Below are 27,939 nucleotides of genomic sequence, written 5' to 3' on the forward strand. Positions count from 1 at the left end.
AAATATTTTAAAGATTGTTAATACAAATGAAAATGTCTAGCTCACAAGTGGTATTTTAAAGATTGTTAATACAAATGAAAATGTCTAGCTGGAAATGTTATGCTGAAGTTAAGAAAATTTAAACTTAGTTAAGTTCACTGTTCCATGAAGAATCATTAATCTAAAAGGTATTTGGGCCTCTGTGTACTAGCCAGATCCTGTTTTAGGTGGCGGGGATACAGCAGTAGAAGAATAGACCAAATGACAACCCTCCCCTGTCTACTTGGAATTTATATTCTTTGGAAGTCAGATAAAAATCAAAATAAGTAAAATAGTGTGTTAGTGTTTTGAGGAAAATGAAGCACAGGGAAGTGAGATTCGGTGAGCAGATTTCTTCTATGTTGTCTTGAATTGGTGTAGGTCAGGAACAGGAATTTTAGACTTACAGTTAGCCCTTGAACAAGGTGGGGGTTAGGGGCCCTGACACCAGCCCATGGAAAAAAAGGAACTTCAGTGTCCCTCCATATTTGAGGGGGATTGGTTGCAGGACCACTGCCCATACCAAAATCCAGGCATGGGCAAGGTCATTATATAAAATGGCATGGAACAATGTATACAGCTGGTCATATGCCTGCCCCGGATTCCCAATCCTGGATGGAAAGTCCTGTTTTCCACTTGCGGTGGTTGAATCTGCGGGGTCCAGACTCTTAGTAGGGAGGGCTGACTACATGTTTATTGGGGAAAAAATCTCAGTACCATTGGACCACACAGTTCAAACCTATGTTGTTCCATCAGCTGTACTTGACTTTGCCCCTGATTATGTGTTCTTGGGCAAATTGCTTTCCATTTTTCAATTTTCACATTTATAAAGTTAATAGATCAAAATAGTAGCTTTTCTTATTCATTTGCTGCTGTCATTTAGCAGACACCTTTACCTCATTAGCTCTTTACTCACAACCACCCCATTGGACATGAGCAAACTGAGTTAATGTCTGACTGGTGCTGGCCCTTGTCATTGGGCAGTGCCTCTCACTGTGTTGGCTGCGTGGTCCCAACAGCCTATGCATTTAGGATCCTTGTAAGGGTAGGGTCGTCTGGCAGAGGCGCCCGCCTTCCCTGTCACATCGCAGCACGAGGCACGGGGACATCTGTGCTTCCATCGCGCGCACTCACCACTGCCTGGCGCTGGCGGCTCGCGGCGCGGTAGAGGGGGAGGGGGGGGGGGGGGGAGTGAGGGAGGGGCTGCAGACTGTGAGGGAGGGGCAGGGCGACTACCAGTCCCAGCATTCCGCGGGCGCTCCCCTCCCAGCAGAGGTCACCGTCACGTGGACAGGGACTGGGCGTCATTCTCTTCGGCGGCGGCGGTCGTGTCCGAGGGGTGCAGCCCGGTTTCGTGGACCAGAACACCGGAAGGGCCCCCCTGGCATTGACCACGGACGATTTAAAACTCCGCCAGAATTTGTAAGTAAATAAAATGCGTATACAACTTTTCCACGTTTTAATATTTGATCTGATGTCTTTTTGAAAGATCTTTCAGAAACGATCCTTCCCCACCCCCACCTGCATATGGCAAAAATCTTAAAACGAAGCAGGTAGGGAGTATTTTTGTTTTGGAGTAAAAAAAGAGAAACAATCTTAAATACTAAACAGGATAAGGGGGGGCGGGACACAAATGTTTGGTTTGGACTTTGAGACCAGCAGAATTCCTATGGCTCAAACGGAAACCGGAACTCTACCTGAGCAGGGCCGGCGACTCCCTGTACTCCCGTGCCTAGCAGGATGCCTCATTTTTCACCTTAATCCTTGTTGGACAGCCATCCCCACCCACCTTTTTGTAACCTTAGGGGTGCTAATAAGGGCAAAGTTTGAAGTTTTAGGAAGATCCTACAATTACCGTTTTGCTTACGTATTATGTCTTCCCAATTGTATTTCGCAGCAAACGAGAAGGTTTACCCCTTCCTTCTCTCCGGAAGTGTCTAGTGCTCTCCATTTTGTGTTAGACTTTATACACAAACACAGAAATGAGTGACCTTAACCCGATTCAACTTACTTTTTTTGGTTTCAGTTTTACCTGTCTTTAGGATTTAAAACATTTTATTCTGGATCTGTATGAGAGATCCTTCTCTCCCTCTCTTTCTTTCTCTCTCTCTCTCTCTGTCCTCGTTAATCCTCACCTGAGGATATTTTCCCCATTGATTTTTAGAGAGAGCGGGAGGGGAAAAGAGAGAGAGAGAGAGAGAGAGAAAGAGAGAGAGAGAGACATTGGTTGGTTGCCTGGCGCAGGCGCCTGGACCAGGCCGGGGATCAAGCCTGCAACCAAGGTAGGAGCCCTAGACCTGAATGGAATCCGAGGGCTGACGGTCTAACCACTGAGCAATCGTCGGGGGCTCCTTGTCTCTTTTTTTCTTTTTAAATATATTTTATTGATTTTTTACAGAGAGGAAGGGAGAGGGATAGAGAGTTAGATACATCGATGAGAGAGACATATCGATCAGCTGCCTCCTGCACACCCCCTACTGGGGATGTGCCTGCAACCAAGGTACATGCCCTTGACCGGAATCGAACCTGGGACTTTTCAGTCCGAAGGCCGAGGCTCTATCCACTGAGCCAAACCGGTTAGGGCATCCTTGTCTCTTTTTTAAGAATTAGGGCTGTGGCCGTTCAGCAGATGATTAGTACATAAATGGCTAGTGGAAAATCATTTAAGTAGGAACTTTATGGTAGAGGAAGCCTGTGTGGGGGTTGGAACAATTTGAAAAACTGGCACTTGCTGTGAAAACTTGGAGAGCCTCTCAGTAATGCTGATTGGGCTGAGTCAGAGTCCACACCTGATAACCAGGTTCGTGCTGGTTGTCAGGAAGCCATGAGTGACTCATTGACGCTCTATTTCACTTATTTTCCCTCTGAGTGTAGAGATGATCATATTAGTCTGAGAGCTTGTAGAATTCTCAAGTAAAGTAACTTAAGAATTTAGTTAATTATTTGAGAATTTTAGGGTATTTTAGTAATGTGTTGTCTTGTACATATAATTTATTTTTGCCTAAGAGGTCATCTTAAACTGTATTCCTTGGAAATCCACATTTCTCGGAAGCACCAGTTGAGTTTTCGGAAGGAAAGTATGCTCAGAGATGCCTTGTCTCCTTTATGCTGTTTTTCATTTAGAATTTTAATTGTGTTAAGATTTTATTACTATTCTACATCTTATGACTACACCTTTGTCCCACAAGAAGTGCTTCAAAACAGCGATTATACTTGATCCTTGCTTTTGCACGGCACATCCAGCATTTGTGAATAAAGAGGATGTCCTCAACCCTGGTTCTGAGCATAGACTTTGGAGTCAGAGCTGAGTTGAATTCCTGTTCTATCACTGTGTGCCCCGGGCACGCTGTGTTATCACTCAAAGTCCATCTCCTCCCCTGTAAAGTGGAATTTGTAGAGTTATTTAGAATACTGAATGGGATCATTAGACTCAATAAATGGAAACTGTTATTATTAATTGGGGTACTTTCCTCTTTACTGATATTAAAGGAGTTGTTGGCACATGATTTTGATAAAGTAGAAGGGAAGAAAATTCACCCATATTTCCACTACCTCAACAGATCAAATTGTTTTAATTTTTTATCCTCTCCTTTAGCCCTTGGCCATAGGTATACTTAATGTAAATGTCATAACATTTTTATAAAAAGTCAAATTTAAAACATTGGTTTGTTAACTTCGGAGGGCTTTGTTTTAATTATATAAATAAAGCTCTCTGGTCCTGCCTTTATTCTGATCTACTAGTGAAAATACAGCAGGACTTTTTTAGCACAATTTCCCCTGCTTCCGTGTTCCCAAAAATGAAACCTCTAGCTCAGCGGTTCTCAATCAATCTCTGGGTCACGACCCCTTTGGGGGTCGAACGACCCTTTCACAGGGGTTGCCTAAGACCATCGGAAAACACATATATAATTACATATTGGTTTTGTGATTAATCACTATGCTTTAATTATGTTCAATTTGTAACAATGAAATTGGGGGTCACCACAACATGAGGAACTGTATTAAAGGGTTGCGGCATTAGGAAGGTTGAGAACCACTGCTCTAGTTGCACTTTTACCTAATAATGCAAATAATAATAAAGTTTTTGAGGACTTCTTTTGTGCCCCATGGTGCTAAGTGCTGCACATTATCTCTTCCCTTCACCATGCCTCTTCCATCTGGGTAGTGTTATTCCATTTTGTGGTTAAGAAAACCAAGGCCTGGAGGAGAGTTCAGCAGGCCCCGTGCTGGAGCAAGTCATTCAGGCCCAGGCAGTCTGAGCGTAGAGGACAGCACTGCGAGGGTTTGTATCTGCACATTCACTATGTGGCTGGTAGGTCAAACATACAGGCAGGAGTTGACTGGGGCTGACACACCTTCTTTATATAAAAGTAACAGTATTTGTGCTTTATACTACTACTGTGACCACCACATTTTTATAGGAAAATAAGACTAGGGAAGTGTTTAGCATCTTAACAAATGAGGCATTCACCTATAGTTTTATTAGGTGTGGCAGTAAAAATATGAGTTTTCCCTTTACTTATTAGAGATAAACATAGTAAAGTAAATATAGAGTTTATAGTAAAAGGAAACTAACTTTTCTACTTTAAAGCAGTGTTTCGTAAATCATCGGGTGAAACTGTTAAAACACAATCTCCTGCACCAGACCTTCAAAGATTCTGCTCTGGTAGGTCTGGGGTGGGGCCCAGGAATTTGTATTTCTAACAAGCTCCCAAGTGCTGCTAATAATTTCCAGCTGATGAGTTTAGTGAGGAAGCAAATATTAATGCTGGTTGTCCAGATTGTTGGCCTGGCAGTGAAAGCACAGTAGCATTGAGCTTACAACTCTTGGTTTTTCTTTTTGTTGTTAATCCTCACCCGAGGATTTTTTTTTTTTAGAGAGAGTGGAAGGGAGACAGGGAGGGAGGGAGACAGGGAGAGAGGGAGGAAAGGCCACAAAAGACAGGTAAAAACCGAGAAATTCAAATTTCAGACCCAGGAGAATTAACAACTAAATGGAATGTCGGATCCTGGATTAGGCCCTGGAACAAGAAAAGGACAGTAGTGGAGAAATGGGTGAAATTTAAACAGTCTGTAATTTAGTTAATTGTACCATTATACCAATGTAATTGTAAACATTATAATAATGCTAATTCCTTCTTTAAAAAAATAATTGTACTTTAATTTTATGAAATGTTGACTTTAGGAGAAACTGGATAAAGGTATAAGGAAACTCCGCTCTATTTTTGCAATGTTTAAAATTACAATCATGCACCACTTAATGACATGGATACGTTCTGAGAAATATGTCATTAGGCAATTTTGTCGTGTTAATATCATGGAGCGCACTTACACAAATCTACACCTGCTACACACGTAGGCTACATGGTTTAGCCTATTGTTTCTAGGCTACAACCCCTTATAACATGTTCCTGCACAAAAACAACCTGAGATTAAATCAAGCACAAGAGAAAATGATTTAATCAAGAGACTTGGTAAACACGAGATGTTTTACAGCAAACTTATTTTTTATAAGTAGAAAGAGTACACTCTAAAAATAAAAAGTGTAGTGTAGTAAATACATAAACCAGTAGTATAGTATTATGTACTGTACATACTGTATGTGCTGTACATTTATACATTTGGCAGTGCCGTAGGTTTTTTATAGCAGTATCACCACAAACATGTGTTGGGCATGATGTCTACAATGTCACTGGGCGATAGGAATTTTTCAGCTTAATTATAAACTTATAGGACCACAGGCCTATATGTGGTCCTATATGCGGTCCATCATTGACCTAAACGTCATTATGTGGCGCATGACTATAGTTGAAAATAAAAAAAATTAATGAAAATGTGTTGGTGTAATGTAGGCACTAAAGGTGATTAGGGGAGTTGAGCTAAAACTGGGAATCAGTTATGCTTCCCACTGTCGAAAATCTTAGCAAACTCTTTGATTCTTTGTGCATTGCTTTTTGTTTCTACTGGTCAACCTAAACCTGAGGTGCAAGTCAGGGGAGTTGGGAGGGAGTAAGCAGGGTAAGAAGGAAAGGAAGGCTTTCTGTACTCAGAAAAAATACATAGTACCTGGAAAATTGTTAAAGTAATATTACTGGCATATTATGACAGTGGATATGGTGAGAGGAAGTGGGCAAAACTTAGAAACTAGACATAAATAGCTGGTATAAGTATAGAAATACCTAAGCTTGGCACTAGGTGCCACTGTTGAAAGCTGCATATTAATAAAAGGTTTAGCTGGCGGTGTTTTAAATAAAAACTGCAGATAACTTGAACCCTGGACTTTTAGTCCATTAGGGCAAGGTGGATTACAGTGTACCAGTTCATTTCCAAGCCAGTATTCCCCTTTATGGTATGCTAGCCATGGACACACACACCTGTTTTATCAGTTCCTGGGGTGAGGGGAAGATCATCTGCAGCTGTTGTCAAGGTCAGGATCATATTTTTCCTTTGGCTTATCTGTTCTTCGTAAGAGGGAACAGTGTGTGTACGAAATAGTGCTGAAGATTATCATCCATGTGCCTTCTCTTGGTGACCTCAAGACTTTGCCAATTTTTAAAAGTAGTGCGTCACAAAACTTAGGCTAAAGACTTTTTGCAGGAGCATTTATTTTCATAACATATTTTTAACAAGTAATTTAGTTTGTGTGAATTACAAAGAAGAGTAATTGATTCCCTTTTTAAAATACTCCTTAATCTCCCATTATCTAAATTCCAAACTAGTGAAATACCAAACTTCAAATATTTCACTTTAGAGTTTCTGAAACTTAGAGAAACTGTCTTGTACAAAAAAATAAACAGTTTTGATTACTCATTAGCCTTTCTATGGAGAAAATATTTAAAATGGAAACTCAAGATGGTTTAAAGCATTTAAATTTTTTCTGTGTGCCTATCTTTTGATTTTATATAGCATATGAGGAGTTCGCTGAGACCAAAGTCTAAAGGATATATTTGCCTAGAGAAGTCACCCAGTCCTGACTCATTCTGAAATTTATATTATCCTACCACCAAAAAGAACAAGGGAATAGTATTTGTCTATAGTCAGAATTTTTAGAGAAGATAATTATTTAATATGTATTAAGCTGCCATCATTAGTGTATGTGAATTTCAGTGGTTTAAATAAGTCTGCATTTTCTATTTTCTAGCACATTAAAGAGCTATTTTCTGATCTAATAAAGTATCAGGAAGACTCTTAAATTTATTTGAGTTGTCACAAAAACGACAACAACAACAAACAAACCTGATCTGTGTTTTTCTTTTATGTAGTATATGTGCGGTAGAAAAGCTCTTTAAAGTTTATTTTTTACCCACTGTTGTTGGTTAGGTTTGTTTGAAAATAAAGGCATTCAGCTTCTTTTGTGGGCCTTCCTGAATTTCATAGGATCTCTACAGGCCGTCTTTTGATATCCATATAAAAGCCCTTAGCCTTTACCTAAAATTTGCTTCCAGTCTAGATTTCATGCTCATCTAAAAGTCCTGTAAGATTTTTCTCTCGATATCCATAGAACTTGACATTGGGCCTAGTACATGGTGGTTTCCTTAATTTAAACAATTATGTTTAGTAATCAGTAGAGTAATGTTGATTCTCTAGGTATTTTTCAGCATTTTCACAAGCCTGACAGTAATCATATATTAACCTCAATCAACTGCTTTTGACTTAAGCTAATATAGTTGAGGAAGGAAGCAACACTGAATGGTTCTGAACCATTTCAGATTCCTTTGGTAGTCTAAAAGTATGTTGTACTCTCTTTCCTGAAAAAATGCGTATGTATACATAAAGAAATTTACATGTAATTCCAGGGGGTTTAGGATTCCCTGAAACCTATCCTCGACCTTTTTGTGTGGAAGAGGAAAATTATGAGAGAATTTTCCCCCACGTCCACCTCAATCAATACACACACACACCACTGAAGAGGATCCTTTTAAATTTGCACATAGTTTATGAAGAAGGCTTTCTAAGCTCAACTGTCACTGCTTCAGAAAGGTGATATTTCCTAGTGGCTAAGAGTACAGGCTCTGGAACCAGTCTGCCTGGATTCAAATACCAATTAATTCTATGACCCATGTAACCTTGGACAAGTGGCTCAACCTTTCTGTTTCTTCAAATGAATTATTGTAAGAATTACATGAGTTAATACATGTAAAGTGCTTAAAACAGATAGTGGTACTCAATAAGTGTTAACTATTGTTACTAAGTATAATACTTAGTAACAATAAGTACACAGACAGGATTACTGTTGAATACCTGGCAAAGTGAGGTTCTCTGGACTGCCTTTTGCCCGGATTGAGGGTACCTTTTTCTAACTTGCACAAAGACACCCTATTAGGTAATATCCTCCCTACAAACATGCATGTCTTTATGGAGTATGCCAAGATAAACTTTCTTTTCCATACTAACATTAGGGTAAGCCTGTTTACCCTATTTGTAAGATAGTTGCTTACAATTTTATGAGAAAAACAAAGATCCAGATCCTTCTGTGGGACTCCTCTTTTCACCCACTTTTCCTCTAAGCAGAGTAACTGCTGCTGCTCTTCTTGTCCACAATGTGACAGTTTGGTTGTGTCTGTTAATCATTTTTAGTCCATTGCTATTTCCACTCTATCCTCTTTTTTTAATGATAAAAGATTGAATAGAGATTATGTAAACTATTAGGATTTATGATTCAGTGGAAGGAAAAAAACTATGATTGCATCCCCTCCCTCTCCCATTAAAGGTAATAATTATCCTTGTGCTTATCTTTTTCTTTTTAACTTTATTGCATATTTATTCCTAAACAATATATTGAAACTTTATGTAAATGGAAACTATGTGTGTGTGTGTATTCTGCTACTTGCTTTTTACTTTTCAGCTCAATATTATATTCTTGAGTTTTCATCTACGTATAGTATTTCATTGTATGGCAGTACTTCAATTTATTTATCCATTCTACTGTTCATGGACATTTTGGTTGTTATTTTGCTACTATATACAATACCATGAATAAATATTTTTATTAATTTTTTAAAATGCACATGTGAAATTTCTCTAGGATATAAAAGCTAAGAGTGGAATTACTGAATTAGAGGGAATGCAAATCTTCGTCTTTACTAAATAATGCCAACTCAATTCTGAAAGTAGTTGCATTAATTTATACTCCTTTTGTCAGGGTATAAAATTCAAGTTGCTATTTAATTCATTCAAGAAATGTTTATTGGGCATGTACAGCAGTAAACAAAAAGACAAAAAGTCCTAGTCTGTATTTTAGTAGGGGCTAATAACTAAAATATTTAATATATCAAAATGGTACATGTTATGGGGAAAAAATTAATAAAGCAAGGCGAGGGAATGCTATCTCACTGCTCTTAGAGTCATGGGGGTCAGAGACTAAGGGGATGAATTGCAACCAGGAAGCTCTGAGCTTCATGTGGTGATGACATAAAAAGATACAGGTATGGTGAGATTGGTTGGTCCTGATGCTTTCAGGCAGATGATGGTAGCGAAGCTGTGAGTTTGAGGTTGGGAGTAGAGTTTGAGAATCTTGTTGGGAACATTTTTGGAGGCCCTCTTCACTCTCCCAGCAGTGATAAGGCTGAGGAATGAGCGAGGAGGCTGGTATTAGGTGATCTTATTCTGAGCACTTAGAGCTTTGGGGCCCACTTTGACTCTTGCCCATAGTGGTGTAAGGGACCAGGAGAGGGGCATATGGAACACTAGTGTTCTCTTGATTCAGGAATACTTGGAACTCTAGTGCTTGCTTGACTGTTGAAGTTGGAGAAATGAAGGTTGGGGTGAGGGTGGATTTACTCTGAACTTTTGGAGCAGTATGGCTTCCTCTTGACCCGGCCAATGGAGATGTCCTTGGGGAGGGATGGTTTTGTCTAGAGCAGCGGTTCTCAACCTGTGGGTTGTGACCCCTTTGGGGGTCGAACAGCCCTTTCACAGGGGTCGCCTAAGACCATTGGAAAACACATATATAATTACATATTGTTTTTGTGATTAATCACTATGCTTTAATTATGTTCAATTTGTAACAATGAAGTTGGGGGTCACCACAACATGAGGAACTGTATTAAAGGGTCGCAGCATTAGGAAGGTTGAGAACCACTGGTCTAGAGTCTACAGAGTTCCCATTGTCAAACTTATTAATTATTGCCAGTCTGGTGGGTGTCGAAGAGCATCTTGTGGTGTTAATTGCACTTTCCCTTTTCACTCTAAAAATCCAAAATTCTATATCTTTCCTATGTCGGTCATATAACTTTACTGCTAACTCCTAAGTTAAACTCCATGATCATATGGGTTCATCATCAAGTTCATATTCCATGTACTAGACACCCAAGATTTCCCAGTACCACAACTGAAACTTTGACTTTGGTGACTCTTGTCAGTAGACTCACAGGGAAATCCATTCTGCCCTGTTGTCATCATAAAGGTTGAGTTAGAAATCTTACCATCTGTTCACTCTATTCTCAACTGTACATTATTACCTAACCTCAAAAAACACATCAATATATCTACACTGATGTTTTCTGCACCTCATCTGAGGCTTCTATCAAAATATTGGCCCTATGTGGCATTAAACTTGCCATTTTGAAATCTGAGAATCCCTGTGTCCCTTAGTGCCCTCACAGCATCCAGCCTCAAAATTCACAAATAACACCGGAGAAAGTCAGGGTATACATTGTCCTCTGATGGCCTGTGGCACCCTAGGTGGTTCTCTGGTTGTCCAATACATCCTGCTACCCCACCTCATCTACTTGTTCTATTCATGCCATGAAGGATTACAGAGATCATGGTAGTATCTGCAAATTCCAACTGAATTACTATATGTTTTCTAAAAATAGCCCAGGACCATTGCTCAGAACTAGGCCTTACTTGCCTTCTTAAACTTACACTGTGCACAAACCTATAAAAATAGATGTGGGCATTGCCTGTCTTGGTTTCTTTCCCAGCCTTCAAAAGGATTTCATCCAACTTCCTATTGTTCGCTATTAAGAATATTATTGAATAATTTTGTAAGCTTTTTCTTGAATGGATTGAAGTCTATTATAGAAAGACTGTCATCCTTAATGTTCTCCCACACATTATGGGAATACCTTACATGGCATCTATTTCACAAAAGAGATATACAAGAAATCTCAAAGTTCTACCAGGTTAAATATGATTATGCAGACCTTGTTATTCCCAAAATGTAAAAGGAGTAAAAAAAAAGGAAACATAGTCTTTAAAAAATGAAGCTATTACAAATCTTAAGTGAACCAAAACCCTTCCTAGTGCCAAAATAAGTATAGGAATAACTCCCAACAGATAAATTAGTTTGAGCCTAGATGAAATTATATGGGGAAACCTGTGAGGCAATTCTCATCCCCCTTGATTGACTCAAATGATTTTCCAATGCATGTTCTTAATAATATTGTGAGCAACTGAAAACCCATTATGAGTCGTCTGAAGTGTTATCATTTACAGGTATGTGAAGCATTCCCAGACCCTCCAACCAACTCAGCATCAGCTACTTCTCTGACGGGTCCTGATTAAGGTCCTCCCAAGAAAGACTTCATTGGATCCACGCTCAAGAGGACTCTCCCAGGTTTTCCTGACCCCCCTACATCGCTGTAAAGTGCCAAGGCCTTAAGACTTGGGTACGTGTATCACAACGGCAAGAGTGCCAGCGCCCACAAAGACCCATTGGATCTGTCAGCTCCTCTCTTTGACCAAGCAGACACAATAGCTAACCAGCAAAGCAGAGTAAGCCAAATGCCTCTGCATGAGATCATCAGCTGATTAACACACAAGAAAAAATAACTAATTTAGACCAGAGTTCTAGCTTTTCTTGAGAAACTGGAATTTGAAGGGGCTATTCTGTGATCTGTGCTCCTAGCAAGTGACTGAGAACATTATAGACTGGATTGTTCGCTGAGTTGAGAGACTGAGTTGTGATTGAGTGAAACATAGACAACGAAATATTGAAGAATTGCACGTAAGTGCAAGCCAGATTTAACTCTCTCTCTAAGTAGTATTGGTTGGACTGAGAATGCGCTAAACCAAACCTGTGATAGGACTGGCTATTTGGGTATCTCCCTTTGTCATTGTTGTCTCTTACTGTTGCATTGCTTTCTGTGTCATCGCTGGAGGAACAGATGTTCTCAGATAATTCACATTGCCCTGACTGTGGGCAAAAGTGGTTTCCTAGTTCAGAACTAGGCCACTGGTTGTACCAAACTGAACTTATTGAAAATGAATGTTACCAAGTATTCTTAGACCATATTAACAGAGCTGATTATTGTCCTGAGTGTTATCCTGATAATCCTGCTAACAGAAGCCTTGTCCTTCCTTGGTCTTTCCCACTTGAATGGGCCCCCCAAAATCTTACCAGGTGGACCTTTGAAAAAGCTTGCCACCCATTTCTTCTGGGTCCTCCGCTGGTTAGAAAAAGGATACATGACTCTAGACTAGCTGGTTTTAACCCAGCATTACAGTTAATCTTGGCTAGAACAGACACAACCTTAAACAAAAAACTTGGCCAAAGCAAATAACTTCTTAAAGAGTCACAATCATGGAGACTCTAGAGGGTTTTGTGCTAGTAACCCAAGGAAGATGGAAAAATGACGCCTTTTATATCTAATTCAGACTGTCACTACTTCGGGGAACTGCTTAACTTGCTCCCATGGTCTACACCTATTCTGTTCGGCATGAATTTAGTCAGTATTCCAGCCGGCTGTTCATCTGGAGCCAGAGCATTTTGTGTTCCCTGTGCTTTGGAATTAGCTTACCCTCCTGAAAAGCTCCACAGCCTAACTACTGACAGAGGACAAGGTAGTCCTGGAGGAGCCCCATACTGTGTATACCATGATGATATTTCTAGTGATAACTTCTGTGGGAAAGCATCTTTATTGTAGCTGGCTTCTAGATCAGCGGTCGCCTCACTGGTGGTCCGTAAGGGCCGAAAGGTTGGCAACCGCTGTTCTAGATTATTTCAGTAAAAGAACTAGACATTTTAATAAGAAATTACATTGTTCTAAATTCCACCCCTTCTGATTTTATATATAATTAATTCATATATAATCATTTATTCATAATTGGCTCTATTTAGCCTTAGTGTGGCTTTGATATTATAGATAACTGGTCACTGCCAGAGAAACCACATCCTATTGGTAACACCTACATAGGTTACACAAAAACATGCAGAAATGCCTATACTGTCTATACTTACTTGGCTCTACATAAACAAAGACTGTCCTGTCTTTGTGGTGACTGAACTTGGAATGTCCTGCCAGGAAATGGAAAAGTGTGTATGAGATAGGCTGCAAAAAGAGGTATCCAGCTTGACTCCATAATAGTAGGAGCAGTCGAAGGGAAGCATCTTCAAACCAAGACGGTCTTGCTGGGTGTTAGCCACATTCTGGCCTTCACTTGTTCATAAGAAATTTTGAAAAACCTGTTGGAACATCTCAGAGGCCATGGGATAAGTTTAAAATTCCACTTAAGATGCTAGATAATCCATTGCTTGTGTAGCAACTCAACAGTGTTCTCAGCCCAGGTCCTCTCTGTTTTTCCCCTCTGGGATCCTTACGCATTAGCTTTTGTCCTCTTAGTGTCCTCAGTGATTACAGTGTGGCTTGTTGCTGCTCTGGGCATTTCAGTCCCATTTGGAAGCAGGGAGCGAAAGCTTTCTCCTTTGAAGACTCTGTCTTACTTGGAAAGGAAATCTTTCCCAACAGTCCCTCACCAATTTCTCCTTACATCTCATTAGAAGGTTCTGATTCAAACAGGAGCCTGGGAAGTCAGGCCAAGGAGAATGGGGTTGGCAGTGCCTAGGCAGGGCACATTGTCTCCCCTAATAAAATGAGGGCTCTTTGAGGAAGGAAGCAGTGGGGAATGAATGGCTGTTTTCATGCAGGAACTCATGCCTGCCACATGTTGTGAAACCTGAGCTGTTTGTTCGTCTGTATAAAGAATGTACCCCAGAGACCTCTCCTGTATCTGCCTTATGTCTATCTTGGTGGAAGTTCTCTCCTGTTATATTGCTGAATAAACTGTGTGGACTGCTAAACTGAGATTAGTAGTTTATCATTATGCCTTGATTAAGAACTCCTTCGCTATCCTAAAGCTCACTCCAGAAAGTGAACATTTACTTTGAGGTGTTGCTTTTGAGGATGGTGCTATGATCAATATTATTGCTCTACATTTTTTCAGACACCCTCTACATATGTGCAATTCTAATTATCAGCAAAATGGAGACGAGGTCTTTTGTTTTAACCAGTCTCTCCTTTTAGTAGTAAAGATAAATTAAATCGATTTATTCCATTGATTTTCAAATCAGTATCTGGATGAACTTGTCAAAAATTGGGAATTTCTTGATCTTACAGAAATCTTGATTCCTTAGGTTGCTCACAGGGCCCAGGAATCTGCATTTTATAAGTCGTGCCTTAGGAGCCTTGTGTAGGTAGGTGCTCTGTGGGTCATACCTGGAGACATACAATAGCAACATATCCAGGGTGTCCTGTTATCTGGCTTAAAATGATGGGAATGGAGTGCTCATTCTGCGACAAGGTAGTGATAGGTAATTGTACTTTGCTGGTGACATAGAGAGATTTCCCGTCAGACTGAAGGTCACTTGATATTTCAGGTTACAACTCAGTCACACATTTCTCACAAATTAAAATGATTGCACCATTGTAGCCCTCCTCACAAACAGTTCTGTATGGTGTCATATAAGCCATGTGAGTATATAGGCAAAAGGAAGGAATAAAAAATATTAATTTTAATTTACCTTAAGTAGGATACTTTGCCTTCAGACATGATTATCACATACCTCTTATATGGTTCGCTCAGAAATAACATCGTGTGGCAGAGTTCATAACACTGAGCAAGGGAGAAAATTTAGAAAGCTTTGTAGCTCTTCAGCTTAGGTCATTTCAGTATGACCACGCTTGGTTTAAAATACTATGGATCATTCTAGAGGACTCCACTTCAGAGTTATGAATAATGCATTTCAAAGTATAATATGTCCCTAAAATTCATTTTCATGACAAATGATGTGGAGAGTTATCTACTGTTTTGGATTATGTGAGCCATATCCATCTCTACTTCCATACTGTGAACGGGTTGATAATACTACGTACACATAATGGTGGCCACTTTAAAAATCACTTTTATAACTACCTGTTATTTTATGGCAGACCTGGGAGTGGAAGGTTAATGGAAACATGCCTGGGCAGATGGGGAAGAAAATGTCTCATCAAAAGAAAGCTGTCCTGGGTTGTGGATGACTGTTAAGATTTATCTCTAAGTCATAGGAGAAGGAACCCCAGGCAAGCCCAGGCAAAAAAACACACAACAACAACAAAAAAAATCTATGGCATTCAAAGAGTATGTGGCTGTCAGCATGTTATAGATACCTGTAAAAGTGAAGTGAGTCATACCCCTTCCAGCTCTTCAGGTCCCTCCAGCAGCTCTGAGTTGCCATGGGATCTCGAGAACACAACTTGATAACAGTTTATAGAGGAAACATGATGGCCTTGCAGCCAGCTGATCTGGGCTTGTCTTTGAATTCTGACTATTGAATGACCTTGGGCGATTTAACTTCTGTATCCACTTCATCTGGAAAAGAGAAGGAATAATCATGGTCCATACATCATAAGATTGTTGTGAAGATTCCATAAGTTAATACATAAAGTGCTTCGAAGGCTCCCTGGCCCAAAGAACATGCTCAATAAATGTTAGCTATTATTGTCATTGTGTATGTTTTGTTATTTGTCTCCACAGCAGGATTGTAAATTGTTTGAGGACCACGTTATCTGCTACTTTTTATCTCTAGAGCATAAATGGCATCCTTCATTAAAAGGAGCATATAAAAATAGAATAATAGATATACACTTATTGGGCCCTGTCATACCTTTGATACGATGGCATTTATGTCAAAACTACTCTCCTGGATTGAAGGATTCTCTTACGTCTTTCTCAGCTGCTAAACTTCTAATATCCCTCTCCTTTTTAAAAGAAATATTTAGCTCTTGGTGTTGCAGACACCTGTGCTTCCTGATACCTGCCTCTTCCCGCTTCTGCACGTCTCCTCCAGGTCTCTAACCCCTCCCCAACTCCTGCCTGGTCCCCAGGGCCAAACTAGAAGTTTTCAGAATGGAGTGGCGGTGGTTGGGTGAGGTCCTGTTTCCCAGCAGCTTTTCCTTGTCATGTCTCCTCCCAAAATGTATGGGAGACTGTGGTTGAATGGTGACTCTGGACTGTAAGTTCATTCTCTGTGGGCTCAAAGTTACTATCACAGGCCTTTTCTTTCTATTCTTTTCCCCACAGAAGCGAATATGTTTTATTTTATTACTCATTAAAAAATTATTACATCCAACATATAGAAAAGTGCAGAAAATAACATTTAGCTATGTACCCAGATCCCATGAACATTTTGCCACATTTATCTCTGTTCTTTCTTTTAAAAGATACTTTACAGATACAGTTGCCTCCCATCCTTGTTCTCAGCCTATTCTTTTTTTAAAATATATTTTATTAATTTTTTTACAGAGAGGAAGAGAGAGGGATAGAGTTAGAAACATTGATGAGAGAGAAACATCGATCAGCTGCCTCCTGCACACTCCCTACTGGGGATGTGCCTGCAACCAAGGTACATGCCCTTGACCGGAATCGAACCTGGGACCCTTGAATCCGTAGGCTAACGCTCTATCCACTGAGCCAAACTGATTAAGGCCTCAGCCTATTCTTGTCCTTCCCTCTGCAGAAGCAAGCATTAAATGGAAGTCGATGTCTATCCTTTCTGTTCATGCATTTAATTTTTAATTTTATATCTACTTAATGGAAAGAGCAATACAAAGAATTGGATACTTTCACATTTTTATTAGTTATAAATTTATACATACATCTGTAATATGCATCAGCTTATAGAGTTACCCTTACAACATTTAACTTTGTATGTTGGAGTCTGCTAAACTTGCTTGTGTTACTGAAGTCATTCTGTGTACCAGACAGGGAACACCTCCCAGGTTGTCACGGCATTGCCATTGGTACAAGGAGATGAGCACAAAGAGGAGCCACATCTGCGGAGGAAGCAGTGAAGCAAATTTGTGTACCTCTTTGGAGAAGTCCCAGGATATCGAAATCAAGGAAAGGCATTCCACATTCTGCCATCTGGTGCGTTCTCCATAAATGGAGAATAAAACCTGACTGCTTTAACCAGTCTCAGTCCTTCCTGGAAACAGTTATAGCAAAGTGACCCAAGTTTTGCTGCAGATTTCAGGGTCACAGGGGAGTGGAGATAACCGCCCGCAATGAGCCTCATTTTTACTTACGTGGAAAAATAAACCACCTCCTCCACAGAGGGGGCACCGAAAACCAACATTTCATGATTGAACTTGAAAGGATTTCACTAAATGTAAATGTTTTTATGCCATATAGGTACATGGGGTCTTCCTCAGCTTGTTTTTGGGAAAGATCCCTTTAAAGGTGTCTTTTTGGGACTTTTTCCTACAGCTGCAGAAAGGCTCCAACATCCCCATTTCCATCAGGACGAGGCTCTGCCTCACTTCCATGATGCAGTCCAGGGGTTCCTAATGCGCACACTTCCTAGTATATGGATTGGACACATTCAAAAGATTGACCTGCTTCTGGAATAGTGGCCTCCAGATCTCCCAGGTTCCCCAGCACGTGACTTCTTGTGAGGCTGTGTCAGGAAACTCCATGTTTGTGCCACTTCTAACTTGCAGCCTTGAGGGAATACCACTTCAGCTGTGAACATGCGAGGAGGATACGTTAGAAAGGGTCCGAATGCAATGGGCTTCGGAATGGCATGTGCCTTGAGACAAGAAAGGTGTATACTGAGCATTCGTGAGATGATAGAAATACTTGTGATGGTTCCTTTGCAGGTTGTTTGTTGGCTGCAACCTAGTAATACATTTTGTTTCCCAGTAATACATTTTGAAAGCATTGTGTTACAACTTTTATTGAAGATGCTCTACGTGCAACAAAATGTACAGATTTTTCATATGATGACAATTGATTGTAACCACCACCTCAATAAAGACCTGAAGTACTTTCTGGACCCCAAAGTGTCTTCTCATGCCCTTTTCCAGTGCTTCTTCCACCAGGAGCCACTGACCTGTGTTTTATCACCACAGTTCATACATCTGCACCAGCAGAAAGGAGTCCTGTCCCTAACTCCTCCCTTCCCTTCCAGTTTATAAGTAGCACCACTCTTCATTCATATTATTTTCAATTAAAATATGGATTGAAAATTCTATACCAGGCACTGTGCTAGGTAGGCATTTGGGAGTAAAATTAAATTTTACAAAATTGTGCTGTGAGAAAGATACAAAGACGGCTAGTTGACTAGCCTCTCAAAACACTTTACAAGGCTCCTTCACACATATATATATTTTTATTGAGTTAAACTTGGTATATAACATTACAAAAGTTCCAGGTTACAACATTATAATTTGACATCTGTATATACTACAAAGTGATCACCACCAAAAATCTCGTTACCATCCTTCACCATACAATTGACCCCATTCCCCTTTGGAAACTACCAATCTTCCCTGTATCTATGAGTTTTGTTTTGTTTGTTCTTTTATTTGTTGTTGTTTTGGTGTTGTTTTTTTAGATTCCACATATGAGTGAAATCATATGGCATTTGTCTTTTTCTGTCTGACATACTTCACTTAGATCTATCCATGTTGTCACAAATGGCAAGATTTCATCCTCTTTTATGGCTGGGTAGTACTCCATAGTATGTATGTACCACATTTTTATCCATTCATCTGCTGATGGACATTCTCTCCTCCAAACCTCAAGGCAGCTGTCTCAGTTTGCAGGTAGCCCCTGTGCATTGTTACTTGTGAAGGATAAGCTTCTGACAGGCAAACTCTGAGAAATGTATATGGGACAGAAATTGAAGACATAACGGAAATCGGCAATGAGTAATTCAGCAGTGACTTAAATTTCTACTCTTAGAATGACTTTTCATTTCAATTTCATAGATATTCTCTTTAAGATTCTGGTCACTTGGTCTTAACATTTTCATATCCTTTCAGCCACACTGGAATGTACTGGGAGAGTATTCAAAGTTAAGAATCTGAAGCTTTTTTCTCTTTGTAGTCTAGACTGTGGAATGTGATCCTCGAGAAAGGCAGAAAACATTCTTATCTTCACTAGAGAACGTTTCAGAGAGGAAATATTACTCAAACTAAACAGATTTAATAAGTAAAGCTGAAATTGGCATTTCTCCCATGGATGACTAAAGAGTCATTTAAAAATTTTTTTTTCAGTTTTATTTTAGTGACTGTACATATGCCTTGTTTCCTGGGTCCGCGGGAAGCATGAGTCTGTTGGGACTTGGGACAAGAAGAAAACAAGACTTCTTCACAAGGAAAACCAGACACTAACAAAAGGAACCCCAAGGTCTGAAGAGAGAGAACACAACCATGGCAGACAGAGGACCTGGGGACCCGCCGAAGGGTAAGGTGGTTGTGCAGCACTGGGGTTGGTGCTGCAGGAAACCAGGGCTGGGCTGAGAGAAAACCTCTGATGACGGAAACCTGCCTGAAGTTCGGAAGTAAAAAGAAGTTAACGTCATTGTTTAATTTGCTCTGGTTATTCTTATCCTTTCATATTTACTAAATTTTACCAAAATATCAGACCTTAATTATAAGTAAGATTAATGTTTTAGAGACTCCAGTCGTTGGAACCTGTAGTATTGGAAAAATGCAATGGCTCTTAAAAAAGATTGTAGACAAATTGTTATTTATTTTAAAAATCAAGATGTTTTTAAAAATTAAGAAAACAGAGACATGCTATATATTTAGAGGGGGTCTTTTTATTATAGGGAAAGATGAAATTTAAATTCACCCTACTTATGTATATATAGAGGGTACACAAAATAGGCAAAATATGAGGTAGATTTTGCAGAAGAGAAGACGGGCATATTTATTTTAATCTTTTACAAAGGATTTTTTTAAAAAAACATAAAAGTAGAACTGTGTAATGAACCCCCATGTACTTAACAGCTAACTTCAAGTATTACCTACATAATGCTGCACTTGTATCCTGCTTTGGAATATTTAAATGTGAATATAAGACATTACATCGTTTTATTTGTAGAAAGTTTTTTCTCTTAAAAATAGATGTTTAAGAACAAACCATAACTAAAATAGCATTATCACATCTAAAAAATAAATTGTTCTTTCTTTTTTTCTTTTTTTAAAAAAAATATATTTTATTGATTTTTTACAGAGAGGAGGGGAGAGGGATAGAGAGTTAGAAACATCGATGAGAGAGAAACATCGATCAGCTGCCTCTTGCACGCCCCCTACTGGGGATGTGCCCGCAACCAAGGTACATGCCCTTGACTGGAATCGAACGTGGGACCCTTGAGTCCTCAGGCCGACGCTCTATCCACTGAGCCAAACCGGTTAGGGCAAATTGTTTTTTCTTAATATCATCACGTATCCAGTGAGTATTCACATTTACCCAGTTCTCTCAGTAACAGTTGAGTTTTTTTTTTTCTCTCTTTACAGTGGGGTCACACAATGCATTTTGGATTGCTTAACTTTTTAAAGTTTTATTACAGAAAATTTCAAACATAAAAGTAGAGAGCCATCGCACAGCTTCATCTGCTGTCAGCATATGGCCTCATCTGTGCTCCCTCTCTTCTCCCTTCCCCCAGGTCATTAAACTGAAGCAAATTCTAGACATATAATTCTAGCTATAAATCCTTGAATACTTATCTCTAAGATAAGGATTCTTTTTTCAAAACATTATTGCAATACCTTTACTGTTGTAAAAGATGAACAAAAATTTCTTAGTATCATCAAATATCTGGCATTCAGACTTTCTAATTATCTCATAAATATTTCTCTAACAACTGATTTCTTTGACACTGGATTAAAACAGTGTCGTTCGCAGACTGCATTTGGTTCATCTGTCTGAAGTCTCTCTTAATCAATAGGTCACCCCTCATTTTCTCTTCTTGCCATTTATTTTTATATCTTGCTATTACTAAAGAAGCAGAGTCTTTTGCCCCTTGGAATGTCCCCTATTCTGGGTTTTACTGATTATATTTCTGAGGCATAATTTTTTTAAAATATATTTTTATTGATTTCAGAGAGGAAGGAAGAAGGAAAGAGAGAAACATCATTGATGAGAGAGAATCACCGATCAACTGCCTCCCGCACGCCCCACACTGGGGATCGAGCCCGCAACCCGGGCATATGCCCTTGACTGGAATCAAACCTGGGACCCTTCAGTCCACAGGCCGACACTCTATCCACTGAGCCAAGCCGGCTAGGGCATCTGAGGCATAATTTAATACATCCTTCTGTCCCTGTATTTCCTGCAACCTGGTAGTTAGCTCTAGAAACATGATCAGATTCAGGTTCAGTAGTTTTGCAGGAAGACTTCCTAGGTGGTACAGTGTACTTCCTATTGCATTGACTCGGGAGGTTAATGATGTCTGGTTTCCCTCTTGGTGCGATGTTAATTTTGATCAGCTGGTTCAGCAGCTGTCAGCCTGGTCATCCATTATAAAGTTCCTCATCAGCTTTTTGCATAATGGTTTTAGTTACTGCAGATGATGATTGCCTAGATCCATTATTTCATTAGGGAAGAGGATGCATTTAATACAACCAAAAGTTGGCTCTGTCCTTCGGAATAGTTTTACATTAGTGCTATTTGTTAAGTTTGTTAACACAATAATAAATGTGTTTGTCTTACTCTCCTTTAGTGTATGTCAAGAGAAATAATGTTTAGGAAGAATGCCTTGTAAATCATAAAATCTATATAATACTACTTATTATTAATCAGGGACCTTGTTAGAATACAAAAAAGGAATTTTTTTTTCAATAAAAATGATAAATTTTTTATCTCCACAGACTCTCAAAAGGATTTGAAAAATGACCCATCAATAAATTCTCAGGCACAGGAGACCACAGTCACGGCAAGTACCACCAAAGAAGCTCAGATCCTGAGCCCTGCCTCTGGTCTCAACAAGGACCACCAAGAAGTAGAAACAATAGGTTCAGGAAGTGCAGATACAAGTAATCAATCAGAAAGTCCAGATGAAGCAAGTTATGGAAACTATCCAAAGGACAAAACAGAACTCAAGACCAACCAGAGTTTTCAGGATGGCAAACTAGGGCATCAACTCTCCTCAAAAAGTCTGAGTAAAGAATCCTTGCATCTTGAAAGTGTGGGCGAAGAATCCTTGCATCCTGAAAGTGTGGGTGAAAAATCCTTGCATCCTGAAAGTGGGGGTGAAAAATCCTTGCATCCTGAAAGTGTGGGTGAAAAATCCTTGCATCCTGAAAGTGTGGGTGAAGAATCCTTGCATCCTGAAAGTGTAGGTGGAAAATCCTTGCATCCTGAAAGTGGGGGTGAAAAATCCTTGCATCCTGAAAGTGGGGGTGAAGAATCCTTGTATCCAGAACCCAGCTGTTGTCCAAGTGAAGAGGTAGGAAGAGCAGATGCACAATTAGGGAGCAGCTCCGTAGACCTCCCTGAGGAAGCAAGCAACAGACCTGAAGCTTCACAGAAGCCACTTGCCGTAGACCCCCAGGGTGTCCGGGGTCCTGATCATTCCAGTGCAGGGCCGGAGAGCCAGGGTACACGGCGGAGGCGACTGGTGGAACCAGGTGAGAGAGCCCACTGACTTCTGTCCTGTTCTGTATTGCTTGTCACTGAGAGCACAGCAGCTCAGGGTCCTTTCCAGAGGACATCTCTTTCCTTGGACCTTGTCCAAGGTCACAGACAGAGCTATGGCTGAGTTGAGATTAGAATGAGGTTTCTTATCTCCTAGACTAGCTCATTCCATTCCATTAAATAAACTGCATTTTTAAACAATGTTTTCACTTATTTACTGTTGTTTTAATACAGTATGATGGAAAAAAAGGGGGCATGACCTTTTATGAATTCACCTCTGGCTTTTCTTTATTTCTCATGAGCATGCTTTCACTTACAGTTTTTTAAATATTTTATTTTTGGGGAAACTAAATGCTACAAAAATCAAGAGATGGGAAATTAAAAAACCAACACCAATGATACAAGTACCCTTAAAATGCAGTCATTTCAGTTTTATAGGACTTTGAGCAAATCAGTTAATTTCTCTATATCTGACACCCCCCCACCCCATTTGTATATTAAGGAGAACAAGTATCATATATTCTCTTAGTAAGATGTGCTTACAATGTGCTAAGTCCTTCCTGGAACTCAAGGGCTGTGGATTCCAGTTGTGGCCCTCCCACTGGGTGACCTGGGGCAAGTCTCTTAACTTCCTGGTACTTCAGTTTCCTGTTTGTAGGATGAAGAAGTTGGACAAGCAGATCTCCGGCTGGCCTCTTCCAGCTCTCACCTTCTGTGACTGTATGTGTGGATTTGTATTTTATAAGCACTCTGAAGAGCTCAGTCTGAATGGCTGTTTGTCAGTGGAAAGGAATATAAAATACAAAATATTCTGTTCGTCAGAGACTTGACTAAAGGCTAGAAATTCATGTTTCCCTCTCAATCAATTACTGATCTCAAATACTATATGTTTCATTCATTCATTAACCATTAGAAGAGTCTGTAACTTCAGTGAAGGCAGGAACTGCGTCTCTCTCATTAATTGTGTTTCTGTGGCACCTGGCACAGAGAAGCAACTTAGGAATATTTGTTAACTGAAGAAATGAATGAGAGTTGTATGGACCATTATCTGCCATCAGAATGTCACCAGTATGCAGAAATATTCTTTTAAAATGTAGTTTATTTGTGAGAAGCAACTTAATATAATGGAATGAGCTAATCTAGGAGATGAGAAACCTTGTTCTAAGCTCAGTCTCATTATGTGACTTTGGGCAAAGCCCTTAACATCCTTGGATCTTTTGCCATAATAGGTTAAGGTTGGGGGCGGGGGGCTGGAGTAGGTGATCATTAAAGATCCTTCAGTCCTTAAATTCTGTGATATGATATTTTAAACATCTATATTTTTGGTGTGATATGACTACATGAACTGTCTTTTGCAGGTGAAGGTGATTCCACTATTTTATGTTAGTACCATATGACACTTGAGTTGTTTTTCCAGTAAGGGGTGTGGGCAATACTCAACTTTCACTGTTGCATGAAGTACCTGGCTGGAGCCCAGCACACATCCACACTCTAGCGTGACTTAGCTTAGAGTGCTGCAAAACACTGCCCTCCGTTTACCCACACATTTTAAGATTGGCGTCTCACCCCGCAACTGCATTTTTATATAGTCAATAAATATTCTTAAACTTGTATTCCTGCTTTTAAACATACCTCCTTCACTAAGAGTTCCAGGCTTGCTTTTGTAAGCTGTTTGCAGCTACAGTAACCTCTCCTGACTCTAAACTTAGTGCCTCTGTTATTTGTACACTTGGGGGCCCTGAGGGGCCATGTGAGACTTGAACACGGGAATTCCAACATCACTGTCCTGAGATGTTGAGTCTTGTGTACAGCTGACCTTACTTAAATCACTTCTTAATTTTGTATGTTTTTGGTTGAATCACAGACAGGTTTGCCTGCAATATTAGGATACTTGCTGCTTTGTCTTTGATGTAAGGGCCAGTGAGGAATTGTGAATGTAGCAACAGTATCCGTCGATGAATTTCATGATACTACATTTTATTCTGCTAAGTAGAATAAAAATAATAGTGAACCTTAAGAAAAAGGCAGGAAAAAAAAATCCTTATATAACGGAAAATTTTACAAAGTATAGAAATCGGCTCAGTCAAATAATTCTTTAGTTTGGTTAGAGGTGTAAAAGTATACACACTCTCATTAGTGTATTGCCTAGAAATAATGTTCTTTTTCCTCCCCCCCAGAAGCTGAAAGTCATCAACAGGAAATACAAACATTAGAAGAAAATAAAGAGGATGCACAGGACGCCATAAGAAAGAGTAATAAAAAGGATTTTTGGAGCTATGGTGAGAACAAAGCTGGTACAGTGTCAATTCACATTCAGAAATCCTCAGCGAGAATACCTAGAAAATGTGCAGGTTTAAACAGTTTAATCACGTGTTAGAAAGTGTTTGATAGGAGGTAACAGGAAAATAGAGCAGTGGAGTTTTAGGGTTTCTCCTTCGGGGGTGCTTGCTGGCTGCTAGTTTGCCACCCTTAACCAATGGGAATTACCACAGGAGGAAAGACATGTCATAAACAAGAAATTACAACTGCCTTTTCAGTTAGAGAATATTAACCTCGCAAGTGGCATTTTTACATTTTGACCCTTAAAAATAAAAGGCATGTTACAGGTGATAGGTATTTTGAGAAGGTAGAATATCCTGAGAGCGCATCTCTACATCACATCTTTATATTATATTGTAGCAACGTATTATAGCAACAAATACAAAAACTTAGCTTTTACTTTCTAACAAAGATATTGCATCTTCAAATAATTAAGTCTAAGAAATCAGAAAAAAAAGTGTATCTGGGAGATTTTGAGAGTAGAAAGTTTAAAGGATTTTGGCAAAAACAAACAAACAAACAAAAAAAGCCAAAAAACAACTCACCACAACCCATAAAAATCTAACAGTATCTCTGCCTCATTTCAATTTACCAGGGGTTTTATTTCTGACTCACGTTCTCTCCTTTTGTTGTTTATCTTTTTCATTCTCTGACAGGTCCCTTCTTTCTTGGCTTCCTGGTGGTGGCTTTTGTTTTGCTAAGCTCCGCTCAAAGCTACTATTCCTCTCCAGCACAGCAGGTGCCCCAAAATCCAGCGTTGGAAGCCTTCCTGGCTCAGTTCAGCCAGCTGAAGGACACGTTTCCGGGCCAGAGCGCTTTTCTGTGGCAGAGAGGACGCAAGTTTCTCCAGAAGCACCTCAATGCTTCACACCCCACCGAGCCGGCCACCATCATCTTCACAGCAGCTCGAGAGGGAAGAGAGACCCTGCGGTGCCTCAGCCATCGCGTGGCGGACGCCTACACCTCTTCCCAGAAAGTCTCTGCCATTCAGATTGACGGGGCGGGAAGAACCTTGCAGGACAGTGACACGGTCAAGCTACTGGTGGACATGGAACTGAGCTCTGGGTTCGAGGATGGCAGGAAGGCCGCCGTGGTGCACCGCTTCGAGTCCCTCCCCGCAGGCTCCACCTTGATCTTCTACAAGTACTGCGACCACGAGAACGCGGCCTTCAAGGACGTGGCCCTCGTCCTGACCGTCCTCCTCGAGGAGGACACGCTGGCCGCCAGCGTGGGCCCCAGGGAGACGGAAGAGAAAGTGCGAGATTTGCTCTGGGCCCGGTTTACCAACGCGGACACTCCCAGCTCCTTCAACCACATGGACTCGGACAAGCTGAGCGGGCTGTGGAGCCGCATTTCGCACCTGGTGCTGCCCGTCCAGCCCGTGAGGGCCATCGAGGAGCAGGGCTGCCGGCTCTGAGCCAGGCGGGCAGCGGCGGTGGAAGTGAGGGGTTTATTAAAGGCAGTTTAAAGGCCTTCCCTGTCTGTGGGAGGAATGTGAGGAAATCGCCTGAAAAGTACAAGTGGGCTTATTTTAGGAAAAAATCGTTTATTTTTTACTTTTGGTAAAAATTTTTCTAATCTAAGCTTGACAAAGCTAAAAGCTGACCTGACTTTTTTTTTCTTTGCTTTTCAAGCAAATCAGGTTTGAAATAGATAACAGATAGGGTGTGTGTGTGTGTGTGTGTGTGTGTATATATATATAACAGGATTTTTTTTTTTTAATCTAAAAATATAGCAGCAGAATTATTGCACAGGAAAATAATTTTCTCAGAGTAATGACAGAGTGATTTTTGTTTTCTTAAGACTCTAAAAACCCTTTAGAATCGTGTTTGGACTAAAGCAATTACAGTTATGAAGCAAGGATAATTTAAACAAATTTCTATCATGTTAAAGATTTAAAAAACTTTAATAGCTTTATTGTGGAATTACATTTTACAGTAATTTGCACTGTTGAATAGTATGAAAAAAGGAAATTTGTATTCAAATATCTAATTACTATATGTAAGGCACTGTTTTTTTTCTGTTAGTGAGCTGAGGTAAAAGCAGTTATACTCAAGAAATAGTCTTAAAAATTGGAAACAATGGGGAATTGGTTATAATCATTGGGAATGAAGAAATTCTAATTGGCTGTATCGTTACTTCAGCTTTTAAAAATTATTTAGAGCAATGATTTTACGCTGTGTCTACTCCCCTTCTCCCCCCAGTATTAGAGCAGTTCTGTTTTGACTTTTTCATTGGGATTCTTCATAAGATTTAATTGGAACAGAGAGTTCCACTGATAATGAAGTTTGAAAACCACAATTAAGGAAACATCTTAGAAGATAGTAAATGCATAGAAAAGAAAAAAAGAATGTATTAAAATTCCTGAGTACGAAGAGGACAAAATATAGGTATCTTGTACAGACATGCTTTTTATCAAAGTTAAAGACTTATCAATGAACAGTAGACTGTTTAAAGTAACATTTACTAGCATATTTCTGATGCTTTTGTTAATTTCTATTAATCATCATTTCTGTCTCCACTGAATGGAATTTTACAATTGTCTACAGTTTGAGTGTCCTTTATGGCCATAACTTGACCATACTGCTTACTTGTTAAGCAGTGATAGAACATTCTATACTGCACCTCATTTCTTTATCTGCTAGTTAGAAGTGCCATTAGGTTAACAGTTAGAGAAATGGAAGAGGTGTGGATGTAGTGAGAGGAAGCAACATGGTGGATAGTTTCTAAGAGGTTCTAATGGTCAATGTTAATTCTTGGCCGTGTTCTGTCATCGTAGAAAGATTGAGACAGTATTTATGGAGACGGGAGTTTTTTGTTTTGCATTTCAGCTCTGAAAGCAGAACTCTAGTAAATGGCTTTGACCTAAGGAAGGGTGTCCCATGACACAGCAGTCCTATCCCAGGCTCCTGGTCTATTTCAACTACTGGAATGTTTCAACCAGGATTTGGCCTCTCTGTTGCTATGAGAGCA

At 39.9% G+C, this 27,939-nt stretch overlaps 2 protein-coding genes across 5 annotated transcripts; both read left to right on the forward strand.

Moving 5' to 3' along the window:
* The first annotated feature begins 1,358 nt into the window (after positions 1-1,358).
* LOC102249479 (torsin-1A-interacting protein 2) lies at positions 1,359-26,633 on the forward strand. 4 transcript variants are annotated; one of them, XM_014528347.1, is made up of 6 exons: positions 11,873-11,968; positions 19,281-19,470; positions 21,882-22,382; positions 22,413-22,640; positions 24,825-24,926; positions 25,623-26,633. In XM_014528347.1, the coding sequence occupies exons 2-6, from the start codon at positions 19,437-19,439 to the stop codon at positions 26,381-26,383; spliced, it is 1,626 nt and encodes a 541-aa protein (XP_014383833.1). In that variant the 5' UTR covers positions 11,873-11,968; positions 19,281-19,436; the 3' UTR covers positions 26,384-26,633. The 4 variants fall into 4 exon arrangements, with proteins under 4 accessions (XP_005880303.1, XP_014383832.1, XP_014383833.1 ...); XM_005880241.2 differs by lacking the exon at positions 11,873-11,968 and adding an exon at positions 1,359-1,440 and having other exon boundaries at positions 21,882-22,640; XM_014528346.1 differs by lacking the exon at positions 11,873-11,968 and adding an exon at positions 11,542-11,630 and having other exon boundaries at positions 21,882-22,640.
* Positions 11,963-14,041, forward strand: LOC102249188 (torsin-1A-interacting protein 2). Its single transcript, XM_005880240.2, has one exon. The coding sequence runs from the start codon at positions 12,129-12,131 to the stop codon at positions 12,522-12,524; it is 396 nt and encodes a 131-aa protein (XP_005880302.1). The 5' UTR covers positions 11,963-12,128; the 3' UTR covers positions 12,525-14,041.
* Positions 26,634-27,939: the final 1,306 nt, after the last annotated feature.

This window comes from Myotis brandtii, unplaced genomic scaffold, assembly GCF_000412655.1.
Source record: "Myotis brandtii unplaced genomic scaffold, ASM41265v1 scaffold630, whole genome shotgun sequence".
Taxonomy (NCBI): Eukaryota; Metazoa; Chordata; class Mammalia; order Chiroptera; family Vespertilionidae; genus Myotis; species Myotis brandtii.

What these genes read in the sequence shown, in the direction of transcription:
- LOC102249479 (XM_005880241.2), top strand. Translation starts at nt 19,437, where the DNA reads ATGGCAGACAGAGGACCTGGGGACCCGCCGAAGG. An exon ending in ACCTGGGGACCCGCCGAAGG is followed by an intron (nt 19,471 to 21,881) that starts GTAAGGTGGTTG and finishes TTATCTCCACAG; the next exon opens with ACTCTCAAAAGGATTTGAAA. An exon ending in GAGGCGACTGGTGGAACCAG is followed by an intron (nt 22,641 to 24,824) that starts GTGAGAGAGCCC and finishes CCTCCCCCCCAG; the next exon opens with AAGCTGAAAGTCATCAACAG.
- LOC102249188 (XM_005880240.2), top strand. Translation starts at nt 12,129, where the DNA reads ATGTTCTCAGATAATTCACATTGCCCTGACTGTGGGCAAAAGTGGTTT.